At 31.8% G+C, this 19,548-nt stretch overlaps 2 protein-coding genes, 1 long non-coding RNA gene and 1 pseudogene across 5 annotated transcripts; 2 read left to right on the forward strand and 2 right to left on the reverse strand.

Moving 5' to 3' along the window:
* Window positions 1-1,809: 1,809 nt before the first annotated feature.
* On the forward strand, window positions 1,810-3,021 carry LOC112730500 (DEAD-box ATP-dependent RNA helicase 36-like; annotated as a pseudogene).
* A 4,300-nt stretch (window positions 3,022-7,321) lies between these two features.
* On the reverse strand, window positions 7,322-8,235 carry LOC112729401 (uncharacterized). Its single transcript, XR_003166518.3, has 2 exons — window positions 7,800-8,235; window positions 7,322-7,504 (listed from the first exon to the last, which is right to left on the reverse strand). It is a non-coding gene; the product is annotated as an uncharacterized lncRNA (long non-coding RNA).
* A 5,176-nt stretch (window positions 8,236-13,411) lies between these two features.
* On the reverse strand, window positions 13,412-15,616 carry LOC112728166 (stem-specific protein TSJT1). The gene is made up of 3 exons (XM_072209684.1): window positions 15,562-15,616; window positions 15,214-15,454; window positions 13,412-15,087 (listed from the first exon to the last, which is right to left on the reverse strand). The coding sequence occupies exons 2-3, from the start codon at window positions 15,391-15,393 to the stop codon at window positions 14,953-14,955; spliced, it is 315 nt and encodes a 104-aa protein (XP_072065785.1). The 5' UTR covers window positions 15,394-15,454; window positions 15,562-15,616; the 3' UTR covers window positions 13,412-14,952.
* LOC112728167 (uncharacterized) lies at window positions 13,412-16,258 on the forward strand. 3 transcript variants are annotated; one of them, XR_011868872.1, is made up of 5 exons: window positions 13,412-13,796; window positions 14,013-14,089; window positions 14,342-14,797; window positions 15,825-15,886; window positions 15,981-16,258. XR_011868872.1 is itself a non-coding variant. In XM_072209683.1 (3 exons), the coding sequence occupies exons 1-3, from the start codon at window positions 13,604-13,606 to the stop codon at window positions 14,468-14,470; spliced, it is 399 nt and encodes a 132-aa protein (XP_072065784.1). In that variant the 5' UTR covers window positions 13,412-13,603; the 3' UTR covers window positions 14,471-16,258. The 3 variants fall into 3 exon arrangements, 1 of the variants encoding a protein (XP_072065784.1); XR_011868871.1 differs by having other exon boundaries at window positions 14,342-15,886; XM_072209683.1 differs by having other exon boundaries at window positions 14,342-16,258.
* Window positions 16,259-19,548: the final 3,290 nt, after the last annotated feature.

The following is a 19,548-nucleotide window of genomic DNA, read 5'->3' on the forward strand; positions in this document are numbered from 1 at the left end:
AAATAAGATTGCAATACAATACATACACGTTCATTCAAGTCTAATATGAGAAGCAATACTTCTATGAGAAGAAATAAAAGCAATGAAAAAGAAAGAAAGAAGAATAAAAGAAGAAAAAATGCAGCATTAAAAAAAGATATTTTTGTAGTAAAATTTCGGCGTCAAAACTTAGAAATTTATGTGTTATTATTAACAAATTTTGGTGTTTTTTGTTTTGATAAATTTTACATAATTCAAAACTCTTCATCTTTCTCCTCCATATCTTATGTTGCTTCTTTTTCTTCGTTTTTATTTGTTTTTCTTCACCTCTTTTTTTATTTTATTTTTTCATAATTTTTCTTGTTCTACTCTTTTAAGAGGAATAAAACCAAAAAAAAAAAGAAGAAAAAATCAAACAAAAAAAATAAATAAATGCAATATCAGATGAAGAAGAAGAGGCGCAGCAATAACACCAATAGAAGAAGAAGAAAGAGAAAACTCACGAAAAAATGCAATGAAGAAACACAGAAAAAAAGAATTAATGCGTGATTTTACGTATATGTTGTGTGAGTGAGTTTTGTTACGTTTAAGTCAACTTAATTAAATTTAATTACTAAAAAGATTTGAATGTATAATGAAATTAATTTATGAATTAATTAAATTAAAAATTATTAATTAAATTTTGATGAGACTCTAATGAGAAATATAAACTAAAATCCACCGAATATAAATCTAAGAGAAGAAAAAACTAGGACAAAATATTGGAAAAAGATTATTAATCATGAATCAGGCCACCAATTAGTTACGATCCATGGCTAATGGTTAATTTTTTATAATAAATATATAATCATTCGTATCCTTTCTCTTTTTTATTTAAATTTTTAAAAGTAAAAATATAAAATTTATTTTTATTATTCAAAAAAAAATTAATACAAAACGAATAAAAAAATCTAAGAAAAATTTAATTTGTTAAAAAACATGATAGATATATAATTATTTAGGGCAATTCACCTAAATAAATTGTTTCACTTTTAAAATTATGCAAATGCATTGTTTTCAAAATGAAGACGCAAATGCATTGTTTTACATATCTATGGAAACCGCTACTAGCAGTAGCGGTTTACACAGACACAGAATCCGCTGCTGCCAGCCGCGGATTACACTACAAGAAAAACACCCATTCAGCCACACTTTTTTTAAGCTACATTTGAAAAGCGTAGCCTATTCTATAAGAGAATAGGAAACACAATTATGGCATCATTTAAAAAGTGTAGCCTTAGATACAATAAAAGTCACTTCTAAAGCATAGCCTTATGTTAATATCTATGGGTACACTTTTCATAACAAAAGGAGCGCTTTTGAAGAGTAACATATTTGTTATGATTTGGGTGCGCTTTAAAAGCGTTGCCTAATGTAAAAACGCCAAATAGCCATATGACACTTAGTGGAATTTTATTTTGTTTCCTTTTCATCATCGAAGCTTTGCACTCTCTGTCTCTCTCATTCGGTCATTCTTTCTCACCTACCAAAGCACCAAATAACAAAACCCCAGCCGCTTCTCCAATCTCCCCGTCGTTGTGCTCTTCGTCGTCGTGCGCCACTGTCACCGTCTCACTTGTCTGCTCGTCTCCCTTAGTTGCGCTTCTGCTGCCATCCGTCCATCTTCGCAGCTCTCCCTTAGCTTGAAAGGATGTGAAAACCCTAGCCTCCATTGCGCCGCCATCAATCTCACCGTCGCCGCTTGTCGCGCTCAAGATCGGCACCAGGTTCGTCGTGATCGTTCGCAATCCTCATGGTTCGTCGTTCTCGAGGGCCCTCGATCATTCGCCAATGTTTGCTCTCTTGTCCTGTTTGAAGCGTCCCTGGCGTGTTCAATCTCGCTGCATCCCGCGAGTGCTGGAGGGCCGCCACGTGCTCGGCATCGATGAAACTGGAAGCGGCAAGACCGCCGCTCTCGCCCTCCCGATCCTCCACCGCCTGTCGGAGCACCTGTTCGGTGTGTTCGCGTTGGTGGTGACGCCCACTAGGGAACTGGCGTTCCAGCTACCAGAGCAGTTCCGCGCCCTCGGTTCCTGCCTCCACCTCCGCATTGCAGTGGTTGTCGGCGGCATGGACATGCTTCAGCAAACCAAGGAGCTTGCTGCCAGGCCCCACGTCGTTATTGCCACGCCGGGGAAGATCAAGGCCTTGCTCGAGAATCCTGATATTCCTCTAGTTTTTGCTAGAACTAAGGTAATAACTAGGTTCTACTCTTTCGTGTTTGTATAGTCTAAAAATATGTGATTGTTCACAATGTCTAACGATAATTTCTCAAACTATGAGTACTGTTTGTGAGGAGTGACTTGCTTAAAAAAATGTTTAATTTGAAGAATTCAATTGCAATTTTTAAATTATAGGAGGGTTTAAAAGTCAGAAAATTTCTAGGAAGCAACTTTCAGTGGATTTATTTTAATCTATGTATTAATGATCGTGATGTTTTTTTGTTTTGTTAATGGATAATGAGGTTTTGGTGTTGATGTTGTTGTGGTTCTAGTTTACTGTTAATGATGCTGTGATTTTCAATGGAGGTATGGAGGGCTTGTAGTGTAGAACTGTGTCCCAGAAGCTTGGAAGGTAGGACATAGGTTATATATGTGTATATATATATGGAACTACATTGTGTATATCTAAATGTTATGCATCTCTTTACCTTCATATTTATATGCAGTTCCTTGTCCTGGATGAAGTAGATCGAGTTCTTGATGTCAGTTTTCAGGAGGAATTGAAATTTATCTTTAAGTGCTTACCAGAAAATCGGCAAAATCTGTTCTTTTCTGCAACAACCACAAGTAATCTGCAAAGTTGTCTGAGCGTTACCAGGATAGACTGTATGTCTACGAGGCATATGAAGGCCTGAAAACTGTAGAAACACTTAAGCAACAGGCTATGTTCATCCCTAAAAAGGTCAAGGAGGTATATTTGATGCATATTTTATCAAAAATGGAAGATATGGACATCCAATCTACCATTGTATTTATCTCTACATGCAGGTATCTCTCTTAATAACATTAGTGAACTTTCTCTCTTATGATGGATTTTGGTTTTGAATTTGATCCATTGATTGTGACTGTCATAATTTGGGTTTTCGGAAGAAGGGTTTCTGTGGAGGTTCTTTAGTGTTCAAATTTCTCAACTTTAACATAAAGTTTTTCTCTTTTTTCGTGTTTCTTTTTTCCTGTGAGATGGAGAGGGAGGAGCTGAATTTGAACAAAGAGAGTAATAACAACGGTGTTGGAGGTAATAACAGTAAGAGTGGCGGTGATGGCTTCATTGACAGAAGCAAGGTTAGGATTTTGTTGTGTGATAACGATTCCAAGAGTTCCGAAGAGGTTTTTACTCTTCTAATTCGATGCTCTTATCAAGGTATGAATTATGTGTTTTTCTTCCTTTTCTATGTATGGAGTGAATTGTTTGTATCTGCTTTGTGATTACTAGAACTTGGTTTGCTCATGTTATTGTTCTTAGATTCTATTTTATTTGCTAGAGAGGTGTTTTTGTAGATCCTTACATGCTTACAAACTTGACTTTTATGGGGTTTAGATGAGAGATAATTAACTCTGATTTTGTAGGTTGGCAACAACATGAGGGGACAATTACAGTTGTTACTTTAGATGCAAACTTAGATTCTGATCTCATTATTATTGAGTTACTTCTATGGTTCTAAGTAACAATATCTATTCAACTTCAAAAGTTGTCATGCTTTTGTTCTTATATTTGGGTTCCATTTGATGCCAAGAGGAGTTTCAGCTGCCATAAGATGCACATAATCAAACCTCTATGAGGGAGTTGCTTGTTGCAACTGTTATAAACATGACATACAGTGTAGATTTTCCTTGGGTGATTTTGGTTTTGACTTTTGAGGTCCAAATTTATCTTTAAGACTCAGATCTCAAATGTATTGAAGTGTGCAAGACATATGATTAAGTTTTCACTAACTAAAAAGGATTGAAAAAATAAAATCATTGCATATTAAGAGTGTTATCTTGTTAATTAATGTAGTTTAATTACTGTTAATTTAATTCGTTGTCTTTGATTTTCATGAATAGCAAGTCGTGCAATTTAGTTGAAGAGTCATTCTTTACTACATGAAAAAGTGATAAGGGTCATGTGGTCTCGTCGTGATCCTGATGTGAGGAAAAGTGGCAGAGGGAATGTTTTTGTTAAGGTATATGTCTATTTGTTTGCAGCTTTGATACACCATACTTAATCATATGTCATGATCCATATCATTTCTAAAGTGAATTCTTTTGTTTTTCTTGTACTGTGGCAGAACTTAGCTAAATCCATAGATAATGTGGGATTACATGATTTATTTCAAAAGTTTGGAAATATCTTGTCCAGCTTTGGGAATTGCTTTGGTGCTTCAAATTGGTTTAGAGGGAGTGATGATAGTGATACTGCTGAGAAGCCACGGGAACGAGGTAATAGAATTGAGGTTGCGACTAATTGAATGATGTTGTATTTGATTTATTGAATGATGATGATGCTGAAAATTCTGTTTGTTAGAGTGCAGAATTTGTTGAAAGGCTAAAAGCCAATTTTCATGATTGAATTAATTGATGATACATGCTAATGATTATTTGAGATGATGCTGGTCTATTTGGTATATATGATGCAGTAAATTGACGATAATATATGTGAATTGTTTGAGTGATTTAATTTGTGGCTGGATTGCTATATTGAGTAATGCAAAAATTGTTGATTTTATATGAGTATGCTTAAATATGAAAAGTGACGAAAAAATGGTGACTTATTAATCCTGAGCACTTGGGACTGATTTAATCTTTCCAACAAGTTACAATAGGTAAAAGAAAGTTAGAATGCAATGTTAGAGTGAGTGAAAAGTTAGGAATCAATTTTTGACCTCTCAAAACCTAAGGTTACATGTTGCAGAATTATGCAGTTTCGGGCAGCAATTTGTGAATAAAACTGGGAGAAATCTAGCCACTCAAAATGAGTGAAATTATTTTTCTATGAAACCTTAAGATGTCTAGATTATTCCTCTAAAATTTTAGAATTTTAGATGTGTGGTTTGGGAGATATAATTTTTAGAAAATGGTCATTTTCTGCAGAAATAATGTTGTACGAATTCTGGAACAGCAACTTCAAAACCACATATCTCAATACTCTGAAACTCTTTGGAGGTAAAACTAAAGAAGAATGAAATATTAGGATGTATAGTATTTTATGTTCAAATTTCAGGACAATTCAAATTTTATAGAGAAAGTTGTGTCTTCTGGAAACAGGACTGTTCACTGATGCGACAGCACCCTTTTCTTAAAACAAAACTATATTTCGAGAGGCATAATTTTTTTTAGAGAAGTGAAAATGCTCTGGGACTTGAACTGGGTGAAAGATGGGTAAGTCTGGTTCAACCACACCAAACTTTAGGAGAATCCAACCAAAGATGGATTTTATATGATTTTTCTAAGTGGTTACTGCTTGCTGTTTTTCTGAAGTGTACTAAATCAGTAGTCGGTTTTTAAAAAATCATATAAAATTAAATTCTTAGAACGCAGTTGCAAAACTAAAACCAAAGTACACTTTAAGATTCCTATTTAAAATAAATAATAATATATTAGGATTTCTTTTGCCTCCTTTTTTTATATGTATAATATATTAGGTATATGTATAATATGTTATACCTCTTATATTTGCATATGGTTAAGTTAATTGCTATGGCTGAAAATTATATGTTATTGGCTTTATTGAAACTTTAATACTTGAAGTTGTATTGTTATAGCTGAAAATTGTTTGTGCAATTCTGGTTGTTGTAATTCTAGTTTTGTGCTAACTGAAGCAGCACCAAAAATTGTGCTAACTTTATTTTTTAAGTTGACATAGTTTTGATAATTTATACAACTATTTTCAGTTTGGTTTCTAATTATTTTCAGTTTGATTTTTTAATTTTTATAATTGCGAATATTATTATAAATATTTTTCTAATTACTTTTCTATATAATTATGCAGGATAATATTGAGGATGACAATGAAGATTAAGCTGTTTATCATTGTGGTTTATGGGTTAAGATGGAGTAATGTTGAGAATGGATACATGTATGGTAGACTAATTACTTTTATTAGAAGATACTTATATAGAATATAATATTTTAGTTTTTCGTAGAGTATTAGTAGTAAATTCTAAGTAGTCTCATGCCTATTTTGATATGGCTATGTTTAATTTAGTGTGAGATGTATGAATATTAGTACTTTTGGATCATTATAAATATATTTTATTTACAGATAATTTTTATTATTTAAAGAAATTATTTAGTATAATTATGTATTTATTTTTATTTTATAATATTTAACTCATTTAATTAAAAATACAGAATTATATATGTAATCATATTACTAAATATTATGCACAAAAAATTATTAGAATATATATATATATATATAGAAAATAAAAAAAAAATGAGGAACATAAGGCTACACTTATATAGAGTAGCTATGGTTATACAGAAAATTAAAAAAAATGAGGGACTTAAGGCTACACTTATATATAGTAGCTATGGTATACAATGTGGCTATACTTTACAAGTGATGCAGTAGCACTGAAAAGCGTAGCCTATTCTGGTAAAAATGGAAACTGAAAAGCATAGCCTTTGGTCCTGGATAGCATCACATGAAAAGCGCACCCTATTCCCAAACGCCAAAAGCGTAGCCTTTAGTGCAGAAAAGCGTAGCCTTTGAGAATAGGCAACGTAATCGCAGTTGGCAGTAGCGGAATCTGTGTTTGTATAAACCGCTACTGCTAGTAGCAGTTTCCATAGATATGTAAAACAATGCATTTGCGTCTTCGTTTTAGAAACAATGTATTTTCGTAATTTTAAAGGTGAAACAATTTATTTAAATGAATTGTCCAATTATTTATATACTCCTTTTTATCAGTTTAAATAATTAAAAAAAATAATTTTACAATAATATTATTTTAATGTATTTTATACAGTTACTTGTGAAATATTTCCTGACATTAATCACTTCATTTAAATGGTTAATTATTACTGATAGATTATAGAAGGTAGAATTAGGATATTAAAATTTGATCGTAATTAAAGCACATGACAGTACGTAGTAGTTAATAGTATTATGTATAAAAAAATAATAATAATATTTCAGAGATAATAAAAAAATAATTTAAATAGTCTAAAATTATTTTATTTAATATTTATTAATTATCGTTAGAATAATTATATAATTTTAAATTAACAAATATATAATTTTAGATTATATGGAAATTATAGACGTTGAAAGAATAGATAAAGGAACAAATAAAGAGTGTGTGTGTCTGCATAAGAAATCAGAGAAAAATGAAACTATGCTGAAATATTATTGCTACAAGTTTATTGTATTGAATTGTACAATTCTCAGTCTTCAAGGGCTAATTATATATATGCACTGCATACACATACATACTGCAGAGGCTTGAAAAATGTGAATCATGATTTTCTGGTCTGGTCGAACTGCTCAAATTAATCTTCTTCTGTTTAATAAAAAAATTATTTAAATTTCAATTTTGACATGCCTGCAGCAAATAATAACTTCACATATTGTTAGGTGCTATTTTGCGCATCATGACTTGCTTAAATTTCTATTTTACAAATTTAGGTGAATATTTTAGGGTTTTTTGTCCTGACTTATTAATGACTCTATACTCATAAAAATGTGGAAAATAATTTATCATACATAATATATTTATATATACGTTAATATAGTCTCAAAAAGACTCAAATTCAGAAAATAAAAAAAAAATCATAAAGACTCGTATATATACTTACCACAGACTAAGTCTTCTCCTCAAACCTAGCTTTACATCTCTTAATGCAGTCCCCAATTAGTACAATACTAGGTTTAAAGCGATATTTGCAATCTTCAATACACCTTTTAATCCTAAACTCCTCACGAACAGGACTATTAGACGATTGAGATTCAATAAACACAGTACAAATAATAATTCCAATAATCAACAATGATATTAATGCATGTGCCATATATGATATATATGTTTCTTTCTTTTATTTTATTTGAACTACAAATTTATGAAAGACTGGATTTTATGCAGCCATATACAGGCCTAAGATCTTTCTTAATGCTATATACGCAATATGATTTTAGAATAGGTAGAATATTGTTTGTCTCCCCTCGTTTTACGAAGAGTTATTTTTGAAGGATATATATTTTTATTATTTTTATTAAGCTTGATTGCCTCTTGAATTCGATACATTTTGAGAAATGGTCATTGTTATATAATAATGTTGTTTTAATGTGACAAAACTTATATAGCATATTGGATATCACACAAGGTTGATAAATATAAAATTTTATCGGTGCAAGAAAATGAAAGTTACAATTTATTTTTTTTAAAAATATGATATTAACTGAAAATGAGAAGTGTTTTAGACATATAATTATTTATTAGTCTCCTTCCATTCTACCAACTTAAATTTTTTGAAAAACTAATCTCTAATTTGATATCAGAATTTTTATAATAAAGAAATCTAGAATTCAGTTATCGTTAGACTCCAATAAAAAAGGAAGTAAATATAAAACAAATTAAAAGAAAAAAAAAGTTTATGTAAAATTTTAATCAAATTTTAAAAAAAAAATTATTTGAAAGAATGTATTAGAGATATAACCATTATAATTATATTATTCTTATTTGCTTAGTTATTTTCATGTGAATAATTTTTTATTTTAAATATTACTTAACACTTATTTTATTTTTCACATATATTTTTGAAAATATAAGGCAATAGGTATTATTCCTAGTGTCTAATAACAAAAAATAATTCAAGACCTATTTGCTCGGACACCTCACATTAGAACTATTACGAAATGATCCTCGGCAAATCTGATAAATGCTCCAAAAAAGCACCTTCATGACCTAGGCCTAAACAGTTTCAGCCGACTTGGGGAGCACGCTAAGAGGCCCTCACCAGACTCCCAAGCATAAGTAGAATTTCTTCGAGAATAACTCTCTCATTTTTTTTTCAATTAAAAAAGTAAAGTGTAATTTTTAACATTTTAATACTTTTTTTATATTTTGTTTATTTCATCTATAAAATATATAATAAAAAATAATACTTTATCCGGTTAAATAAAATAAAAAATTGAGAGGACCTATTCTCGATTTCCTTCCTCTACTTCTAGTGTGATCTAACCTTCAAGAAAAAATAACGGAACTGCAATAGGTCTTATTACTTAATTAATAGTTATTTTAGGGCAAATCACTTAAATAAGTCAAGGAGAGTAAAAAATTACACAAATCAGCCAAATAAAAAATTGGTTCATAAATCAACCAAGAGACATTTCTATATAATTTGAATCTACCTAATTCGAACTCTATTTGCATGTAATTTGAATCATTCTGATTCAAACTACACACAGACGCACACACCCTATAATTCGAATCAACCTTATTCGAATTACACCCAAGCACGCGTTCCTAAGTAATTCGAATCTGGCTAATTCGAATTACTCATTTTTTGGCTCTAGTAGTAATTCGAATTGGGGTGTTTCGAATTACACTTGCTTCGGCTATAAAAGGAGTTCGAACCAACCTCATTCGAACCACTTTTCCATTATCATACCCCACCAAATCTCAAGGAAAACGACCCAAATTCGCTCCAACAAAGGCTCAAGCAGGATGTTCTTCATATAGCCGGGGTCATCAACGATAAGCTTAGTACGTATTTTTTTTTTAAAGTGGGATTAAGTAACTTATTCATTTGTTTATATACGTTATGTTAGTGGTTTTGATGGTAAGTGACGTTGGTAAAGTTTGTATGTGACCGATTTTTTATGTTTTGTTAGTGACAATGTATGTGGTTTTGTTAGTGGTTTATTTTAGTGGTTTTGTTAGGGGTTTTGTTAGTGGTTTTGCAAGTGGTTTATTCACAGCGAACGACGGGGAGGCGACAGGCTCGACCAGAGATTCATTCACAGGGACGGACGAAGATGCACCAACAGGTCTGGAGTTAGAATCGGCTACTGTGCCTATATAGTGTGGGTATTTCGGTTCGAACCCCCCGAGCTAGATACCACATCAACCAACTTCGCCAACAGCTCAGGTGTCCTAACCTCAGGAAACTGCCGATGACAATGAAACATGACCTGCAAGTCCGATCCTCATCACTACCGATCGTGAAACAATCATACTTCACGATATCTTGCAGCACTGAGATCGGAATGCGATAAAAAACTTCTTAACCCATTTTACGCCTTGCAGACCAAGTTTCTGGAGTATAGAATTCACAAGGTCATCATAGCTCGTCGTAGACCTCATAAAAATACTGAGAGGATCCTTATCGGTGAACTTCACACCAGATCGTGTTTTCCTCTTAATCGATCCTCTGTGATGAACCAACACTACAAAACTCTCCTCACTAGCCATTTTCACACTCTAATGAGATCAATTCACATTCACGCCATATTTATACACGCCTGGCCCTGTATAATTCCAACCAGTATAATTCGAATTAATCTTTGTGTAATTCGAATCAGTCAGATTCGAATTACTTAGAAATGCGTGCTTCGGTGTAATTCGAATCAGGTTGATTCAAATTAATGGGTGTGTGCGTGTGTGTAATTCGAATAAGTATGATTCGAATTAGATAGATTCGAACTATATACAAATGTCTCTTGGTTAATTCATGAACCAGTTTTTAATTTGGCTGACTTTTGTAAATATTTCCTCACCATAGTTTAATATAGTGATTTGCCCGTTATTTTATTTATAATATATATTTTGAAAACATAGCTTGATAAAATTTGTTCCTAAGGAGTCTAATAGTAAAGGTCCAAGGTCCATTTGCTCGACCACCTCACAGTAATAATCAAGAAGGAATTCAGAAAAAGATATTGTCAGAGCAAAAGAATACTTTCAATAGTATCATAGGCTAAGAATATTTTTAGACCTACTTAATTACACATTGATTATGTTTATTCTAATTAATAATTAAGCAATTCATGTTTGACTCGGAGAAATCATGAATCAAATCTATCAATAAAATCTTAACGAGTTTTAAGTGAGGAGTATAAACTGAAGAGGAATAGGAGAGAACAAGGGAGGAAAGATATCCACAAAAAAAATTATAGAGATTATTAATTATGGGGCTAGGTCACTAAATTAGATATGGAACAATTTGTATTATTGATAGATATATAATTATTTATGTATTTTTTTTAAGTTTAAACTTTTTTAAAAAATAATTTTATAATATATAGTATTAGAGCTTATATCATCTAACAAAGATTTAGAGTTCATTGTTTTTTTTTTTTTTTAATCCAAGGTAATAGATTTTCATTCTATGAAAATAAAATTTTTGGGTCTACTCTCTAGACCTCACATGATGACAAAAAGGGGATTCCCAACATAGCTTTAGACATAATGGAACAACCAAAATAGGAATAAATAAGAATAAAGTAACTAGGTGCAATGTTCAAGTAGCGAAGTTCTTGTTCCATCCATCAGCTTCTTCGACTTGCTTTTCACAAACCTAAGGAGTTCTGAAATTCAATTGCACTCTTCCTAACCAATTTTCAAACGTGATATCCGGTTAAAGCTTCTCCTTCAAAAATGAATTTGTTACGCGCCTTCTAAATTTTCCATATCAAATTGTAGCTTCTCTCGTCTTCATCTGATTGTTCCTTTTGTACATCATCTTTTCGGCTAGTTCAGACCACCATTACCAGGTTTCTTGGTCGCTTTGTATTTTAGGGGCTTCAATTCCAGAGCAGAGCCATGCACTTTGAGACTGCATATAGCTAATCAAAGAATAGTGAACAGATTCTTCAGCTAAGTTGCATCTTCAGCAATATGGAGAAATAGTGCTAATCCTTTCGTGGATCCTTTGGCTCACTAGCAATTCCCTATCCATTACTTTCCACAAAAAACTCTAATTTCGAGTTGTACTTTCAGGTTCCAAATAGTGTTCTAATCTAGAGCTTCTTCTGCTGACATTGAGTATGCATTAGTTGTGATAAAATTGGTGGGCCAATTCGTATCTTGAAGTTGCTGTGTAGCTTCCTCCCATCATCCATGGCCAGATAACAAAATCTTGCCCCTCATCAATTTCAGTCTGTAGGATAATCTGTGATATTTCTAAACTGAACTGATATATTATGAGTTGCTGGTTCCATTGTCTTCTTTCTGTTATGAGTTGATTAACCCATATCAATTGTGGGTCCCTGGTTAGAATTGTTTGGGTAGCTAGCACTGACTGATTCTTGATCTATAGATCCTCCCATATCCAAACAAAGTGCTCATTACCTATCTTCCATTTCACTCCCTTTTCTTAACTTTTCTCTCTTCCAACCCCATGAAGGGTTAATTCCAATTACAGTCCTTAGAAAATCAGAATATCTGAAATACTTGCTTTTATAGACTTTGTGAATCAGCGAGTTAGGCTTTGTCTGTAATCTCCATCCCTACTTGCCCAACATAGCTAGATTGAAAGTTCTAAGGTCCTTAATGTTCAGGCTTCCCTGAGATTTTGGTCTGCAAATGACACTCTATTTTACTCAATGCATCCTCCTCTCCATATCCCTCTGACTCCACCAAAACTATAACAACATCCGGTGAATCTCTTCCAGCAGTGTCTCTGGAAGTTTAAAGTAGCTAAGAGTGTAAATAGGGATGGCTGTTGCCACCACTTTTATAAGGACCTCCCTCCCACTAATTGATAGCAGTGATTGTTTTCAATGTTACAGCTTCTAAGAAACCTTATCTTTAACATAATTTAAGGTAGTCTTCTTCGTCCTATTTATTACAGCTGGTAATCCGAGATATCTATCTTGATTACCCACGTGAGGAACACTAAGGATTCTTGCTAACTTTTGCCTTACTTTGGATGGTGTGTTATGGCTAAAAAACACAGAGAATTTTTCAAGATTGACCATCTGACCACTGAGTAATGAATACGTGTGTAAGACATTCATTAAGTTATGGCAAGCTTCCTCTATAGCCTAACTGAATAGTATAGAATTATCTGCGAAGAAAAGATGGTTGATAATAGGACATTTGCGATTTAGTCTCAAACCCACAATTTTGTGTCTCTGTTCTCCTCTATGGAGTAGATGGATCAGGCTATTTATGCAAAAAAGAAATAAATAGAGACACTACTAAAAAAATTAGTTTTAGTGACAAATTTTTAGTGGCCATAATACAATGACTACCATTAATTTTATTTAAGTTATATTTTAGTGGCAATTATACATTTACCATTATTATTATATTTTATAATGGCAATTATTACTATTGCCACTAAATTATTACTGTCTTTCTATTTTAACTCTAATTTTTTCCCATCAACAACGGCAATTATCATTATTGCCACTAATTTTTTATTTTATTTTTATTTTTATCATCTTCTTTCATCAATTGCCATTTGCCAACACATAGTAAAAGACTCTCCCACCCAACAACGGCACAACCTCAAGCATTCCCTCCATCGCAGACCACCGCCGCAGACCTTGCCATCACCGACAATCGTCCATCATTCAAATTGCATCGTTGTTCCTATTTTCATCCTCCGCCTCAGATCCGCGTTGCTGTCTTCGTTTCTTCGTTCGTCTCAGATCTATGTCGCAACGGTGGAACCGGCATCACTTTCATCTTCAAAAGCATAGTCAATGGCGACAAGGAAGTTCAACGCGAAGGTTGAGGAGCTTCTTAACCAGATGCTCGCTGCAAAATTTCAAGATTGAGCTCTTGTTCTCCAAGCTCCTCCTTCTCTGCATCTCCTCCAATTCCGGCGCTGCATGTTCGCGAAAAGGTTCGGCAGTTCTCTTCTCCTTTCTCTCTCTCTCTCTCCCAATTTTATTTGTCAGCAATTTTGAGTGTTTTAGCTTTCAAATTTGAAGATGCTACTGCTAATTTTTGTTAATACTTGTGTTAATTGTGCAACTGACATAGGATTTCAAATTTGCGGTTGTGAGAAACTCAGGGAAATTGCTTTATTTTTGAACATGAAAAATTTTACCAATTGCAGCTTTAGCAGAGATGTGTATCAATTCAACACTGGAAATAATAGTAGGGAAAGAGGGCGTTTTAGCAGAGGCAGAGATGGTAATAGTAGAGGTGCTCCCAAGATATGTTCTTATTGCAACAAATAAGATAATTTATATTTATGGAGTAACAAAGTTTGTATTTGGTTCTTTCCTGCAGGTGGAAATTCCAAACTTAGAAACTTTGAAGTTCTTTCATGTTACATTATTATAATTTTATTATTTACTCACCAATCATGCATTTTATTTGCTAATGTTCATCATTGTTTACCTGACTCTTATTGAATAATGACTTTTTATTAAATCAAAATAGGTTCGTATCCTTCCTGAGTTATGTAGGCAAGTTCAGTATGTTAATTATTTGGTTCTTTCTAGTGTCTTGCGTGAGAACTTCCACTTCAACATATCAGTTGGGAACGGGTCAATCTATGAGAGATGGTGAGACCTTAGTTTCAGTTGATGGAAGCTTTGAACTGGGTTTCTTCAATCCTAAAACTGGTACAAGTCGGTATTTGGGTGTGTGGTACAGAGATGCATCAAGAAACCCGACAGTAGCGTGGGTGGCCAATAGAGAAAGACCCCTTCAAAGCACGTCCGGACTCTTGAAATTCAGTGACAAGGGAATTCTTTAAGTTCTCAATGACGCAAACACTAGTGTTGTTTGGTCATCCAACATATCTTCATCCCTCCAAACTTCAAATAACTTAACTGCACAGCTCTTGGACTCGGGAAATCTTGTTGTGAAGTACCAACACGCTATGTTGCACAGGTACGACTATTTTACCGGCACAAATTAGTTCAAAATTAAGTGGTTTTGAGTAAATTTTATTTGTTTAATTACTTTATTTCAAAACTATTTAGATGTACAATTTTTATTTACTTTATAACTAGTGACAACAACATACAAGTGATTTTGCATTCTAGCTAAATTTGCATACCAGTTGGGAAGGGAGCAAAAGATTTAGCACAACTTGCTTTGATAAGTTCCAAGTCCTCAGAAACAACTACTGATCCATCAACTGCAATACCCCAATAGAGTCCAATCTGGCCATTAGAACCCTATATATTCAAACACAAAACAACATGTGTCAGCAAATTAGTACCACCACTATATTATCAAAATCACACATTTCTACTACTTAATATTTTAGAGGGCTCAGAAATTAAAGGAACATGAAAACTCACAGAAGCAACAAAAACAGTTCCATCCTTGTTGTCATAGATGACAAATCCAAAACTGCCCTCAAGTTCCTTGAGGACTTGATCAGCATGGTATGGACCTCTATCACGGAGGGTCCTATAGGCTTCAAAGATGAACATTGCCTCATTGGTTCCCTTTGATAGCCCATATTGCTTGTTCAGCATGCTAAGGTTGTGCAAGCTCCCCAAGAACACACAGTATATGTTGTCCACACCACTAAACAACCTGTCACAATGCAACATAAGTTGAAACAAACGTACACATCCTAAATCATTATGTCTTGCCATGAATTTTTTAAAGGTAGTAATTTCTCTTCTTTTTTTGAGACATACCTTTGATGAATGGAGGGCTGGTTTAGAGGGGAATAAGCTAGTAAAGCATCATGTCCAACGTGTCATACATTTTTCTCGCTCTCTTTGTTCTGTTTCAATAATGGAGTTGGGAAGCATACTCCACTTCGTTAAGGATAAGACCATTCTCATCACTGGAGCCACTGGCTTCCTTGCCAAAAGTACATATATTATTCTCTCTTTTAATGTATAATTCATTCATATTACCAAATGTATTTGTGTTTGGTTTTGTAACATAAAAATAGTTCTGGAGGAGAAAATACTAAGAGTTCAACCAAATGTTAAGAAGCTATTTCACAGTGACAAGGTTCTTTCTTGAACAAATTTCTATTTATTTTGTTTATTTTTATATGTTCTTTTGTGCCTTGTGCAATTTTATCTTACATTTACAAATGTTGCAGGGTCTTTTTCCTTATGAATTATAGAGAGTAAACACATGCACCTCATACTTTGTAGATAAAATGCATGAAATGTGGAGGAAAATTTGATCGTCAGGAAAGGATGATGGATCTTACTGTTGAGATAGAAGGGGAGATGGCAACTCTGTTGGAATCTCATTTTGAGTTTATAGGCTTGTAATATTTTTTGTTGTTTAGATTTGTAACATGATTTATTACTTTTCAAGAGAAATTTATGTATTAATATTTTGAGTTTAATAAAATATCTCATTTTGTAGTAATTAATTTCACTATATTTATATTATTCATAATAATAATAATTGTTAGCAAAAATAATTGAGATTCTAAAAAAAGTAGTTCATTGCTTATAAGAAAATGAGTATAATATAACTAAAAAAAGTCTTAAGATTTTAGCGGCAATAGTAATGGTCGGTAAAAGTGAATAACATTATAATTTTAGAATTATTTTTAGTGGCTATATAAATTGCCAGTAAAATGAGTTTTGGCGGCAATAACAATGCCCACTAAAAATGAATACATTGCAATTTTAGAATTACTTTTGGTGGCTATATAAATTGCCAAGAAAATGGCCGCTAAAATTTATATATTTTTTGCGGCCATTAAAAAAGTCTTTATCAGCAAATGTTATAATTGCCGCTAAAACCTTTTAGCAGCAAAGCATAAGACGGCTAATGTCTAATTGCCGGTAAATGTATTAGCGGCTATTTTTATTACCGCTAAAAGCAAAATAAATGGCTGCTAAAAGTGATTTTTCTTGTAGTGAGAGAAGGTCACATTGACGCTACCCTCTACATGGCTTGAAAAAGTCATGAGGTTATCCTTCTATAGTAATAGAATAAGAAACCGTCATCACACGCTCCTTTAACCAGCTAATTCATTTCTAGCAGAAACCCATTTTCTTTAAAATATCTTATATAAAACTCCATTCCACCCTATGATAGGCTTTGTTCATATCTAATTTCAAGGCTAAATCCTGAAATCCATATGTTTTGTTCTTTATAAAGTAAATAAATTCACGTGCAATGAAAATATTGTCACTAATGAATCTTCTTTTGATGAAGATACTCTAATTAGCGCTTATAACACTTTCTATAACATTCTGCATCCTGTGAACTAAAATTTTGGAGATATGGAAAATATCTTCATCAATTACGTCACCGTAAGCCCTTCCAATCTTTCTTCTTAACTTCTTTGTCTTGTAATATTCAAAGAGTTCCCATAATTGTATCCAAATAAGGACATTATCAAAATCTCTATCTTCTACTATTTTTCCTATTTCCAGCATCTAATATTGATAATGAATTTTTTGAAAAACCACGGGCGCCTCTCTCTATTCTGGTTACGTCGATCTCATTATCAAAATAGAACTGAAAAATATTCCCTCCATAGCTCTGCACCTTGAAACCTTCAAGTTGTCTCCAAAATGCATACAAGGCAGATTTTATAGTTTCTGCACTAAAGAGCCGAACAACCATTATCCTTCCCATCAGACTTCGTGAACATTTATCAATCCCAGCTTGAATATCTGTGTCTTCAAAGCCTATGATTTCCTCTTCATCATCCAATGAATGTCGTTGCTGTTGAACAACAGAATTGGACAACAGGATTAGCATTGCTTCCCATTGTTAATGGTGTTTACTAGGTCAGACAAAATCATCAACGACTCATTCGTGTTTGAATATTAGGATTCCTTCCAAAATTCTATCAGAGCATTTTACAAAATTTTATCAGAATTCAGAATCCTATTAATTGTTGTTGACCCCAAAAAAAAAGTTCAGCATAAAATGTATAAAAAAGAGAAAATTCTATATAAAATTCGTTAAGAGACGTGATAGATAGATATATAATTGTTTAAGTATTTTTTTAACAGATTAAATTTAAAAAAAAAATAATTTTATAATAATTTATTGTAATGGATTTTATTAACTATAGTCACTTGTGAATTATTTCCTAGCATTATTTTACTTCATTTAAATTGTTAATGATTACTAATAATACATTATAAAAGGTAGAATTAGGATATTGAAACTTAAGCATAATTAAAACAGTTAATAATAAAATAATGTTAAAAAGATAATAATTTAAAATTATTTTATTAACTTAATATTTATAATTTTATATACATAATATTTGTAATTATATATTTATTGTATTTAAAATTATTTATTTATTTTAATAATAATTAAAGAGTGCCGAATAAAAAACTTAGACTATTTTAAATTATTTTTGTATTATCTCCTCAATATTTTTGTTAACAGTGTTATGCATAAAAATCAACATTGGAAACCGCTTTCGAGTTTGATCCATGTACAGTACTTTTTCAGTTTTTCATTTGTGAATTGTGATTATTCATTTAAATTTTAAATAAACGAGATTAGCATGCAAAAGCAATTGCCGCATAATAATTTCATTTGACCCTTTTTATTAGGTGAATGCTACTCAATCCTCTCTAAAATAACATGTAAGTTACCCTTTATTATGTATCACATTGTAATTGGTCCTTATCTTAACCATAGTTGGGTTATTTTATAATTTATTATTTGAGATTTATCAAAGCTCCACTACCGTTAATTGAAACACATTCCACTCCTTCCAGTCACGTTCATGACAAGAAGTGTCAACGTCATCGCCATCTACTGTCCTCCCACACAACCTCTCTTTCTTTAGTGCATCATCCCTTAGTCACGTCGTTGAATTCCGTCGCCAATAACTTCGTCGTCCTTCCCAGTATAGCCAACGTCTCTTTTTGCCATGGATCACTACTTATCCACATAATTAATGGTTAATTTTAGTTATTAAATTTTTTATTAAAAAAATATACTTTATTTAATTACGTGATGGAACATATATTTATATGTAAAATATAATATAATAAAATAAATCTATTCAAAGTATTTAAAAGTATAATTAAAATCATGAACATACAAATATAATAATAAAATTTGTACTCCAAACAAATAAATATATTTTTTTATCATACATATATTATTTAAAAAATAAATATATTATTAAAATTAATAACAGAAATTTAAAATAATAAAATTCAACTTTCTTACCGTATTTTTTATAGTATTTTTATTTTTTTTTATTTTTAATTTATTAGTACTTTATTATTTAATTAATAATTAAACAAATTATTTTTATGAAAAATTATTTTTTGTATTATATTAGAAAAGAGACCAATATAGTAGTTTAAAAAATAAATTGTATAAATATTTAAGAGATATATATGAAATACATACCTAAAATAAATAAAACAGACAAAATAGGAGTACTCTTGACAAATAGAGAATTATTTTTGTCTGTTTTATTTATTTTAGACATGTATTTCATATTTATCTCTTAAATATCTATCTATATAATTTATTTTTATTTTAAAAATTTTAATATTATCTATTTTTTATTTAAAAATTATTTTTACATAATTTTTAAACTGTTATATTGGTCTCTTCTTTAAGATAATACAAAAAATAATTTCTTATGAAGATAATTTATTTAATCATTAATTAAATAATAAAGTACGAATAAATTAAAAATTAAAAGAATAAAA

Source organism: Arachis hypogaea, chromosome 12 (assembly GCF_003086295.3).
Source record: "Arachis hypogaea cultivar Tifrunner chromosome 12, arahy.Tifrunner.gnm2.J5K5, whole genome shotgun sequence".
Taxonomy (NCBI): Eukaryota; Viridiplantae; Streptophyta; class Magnoliopsida; order Fabales; family Fabaceae; genus Arachis; species Arachis hypogaea.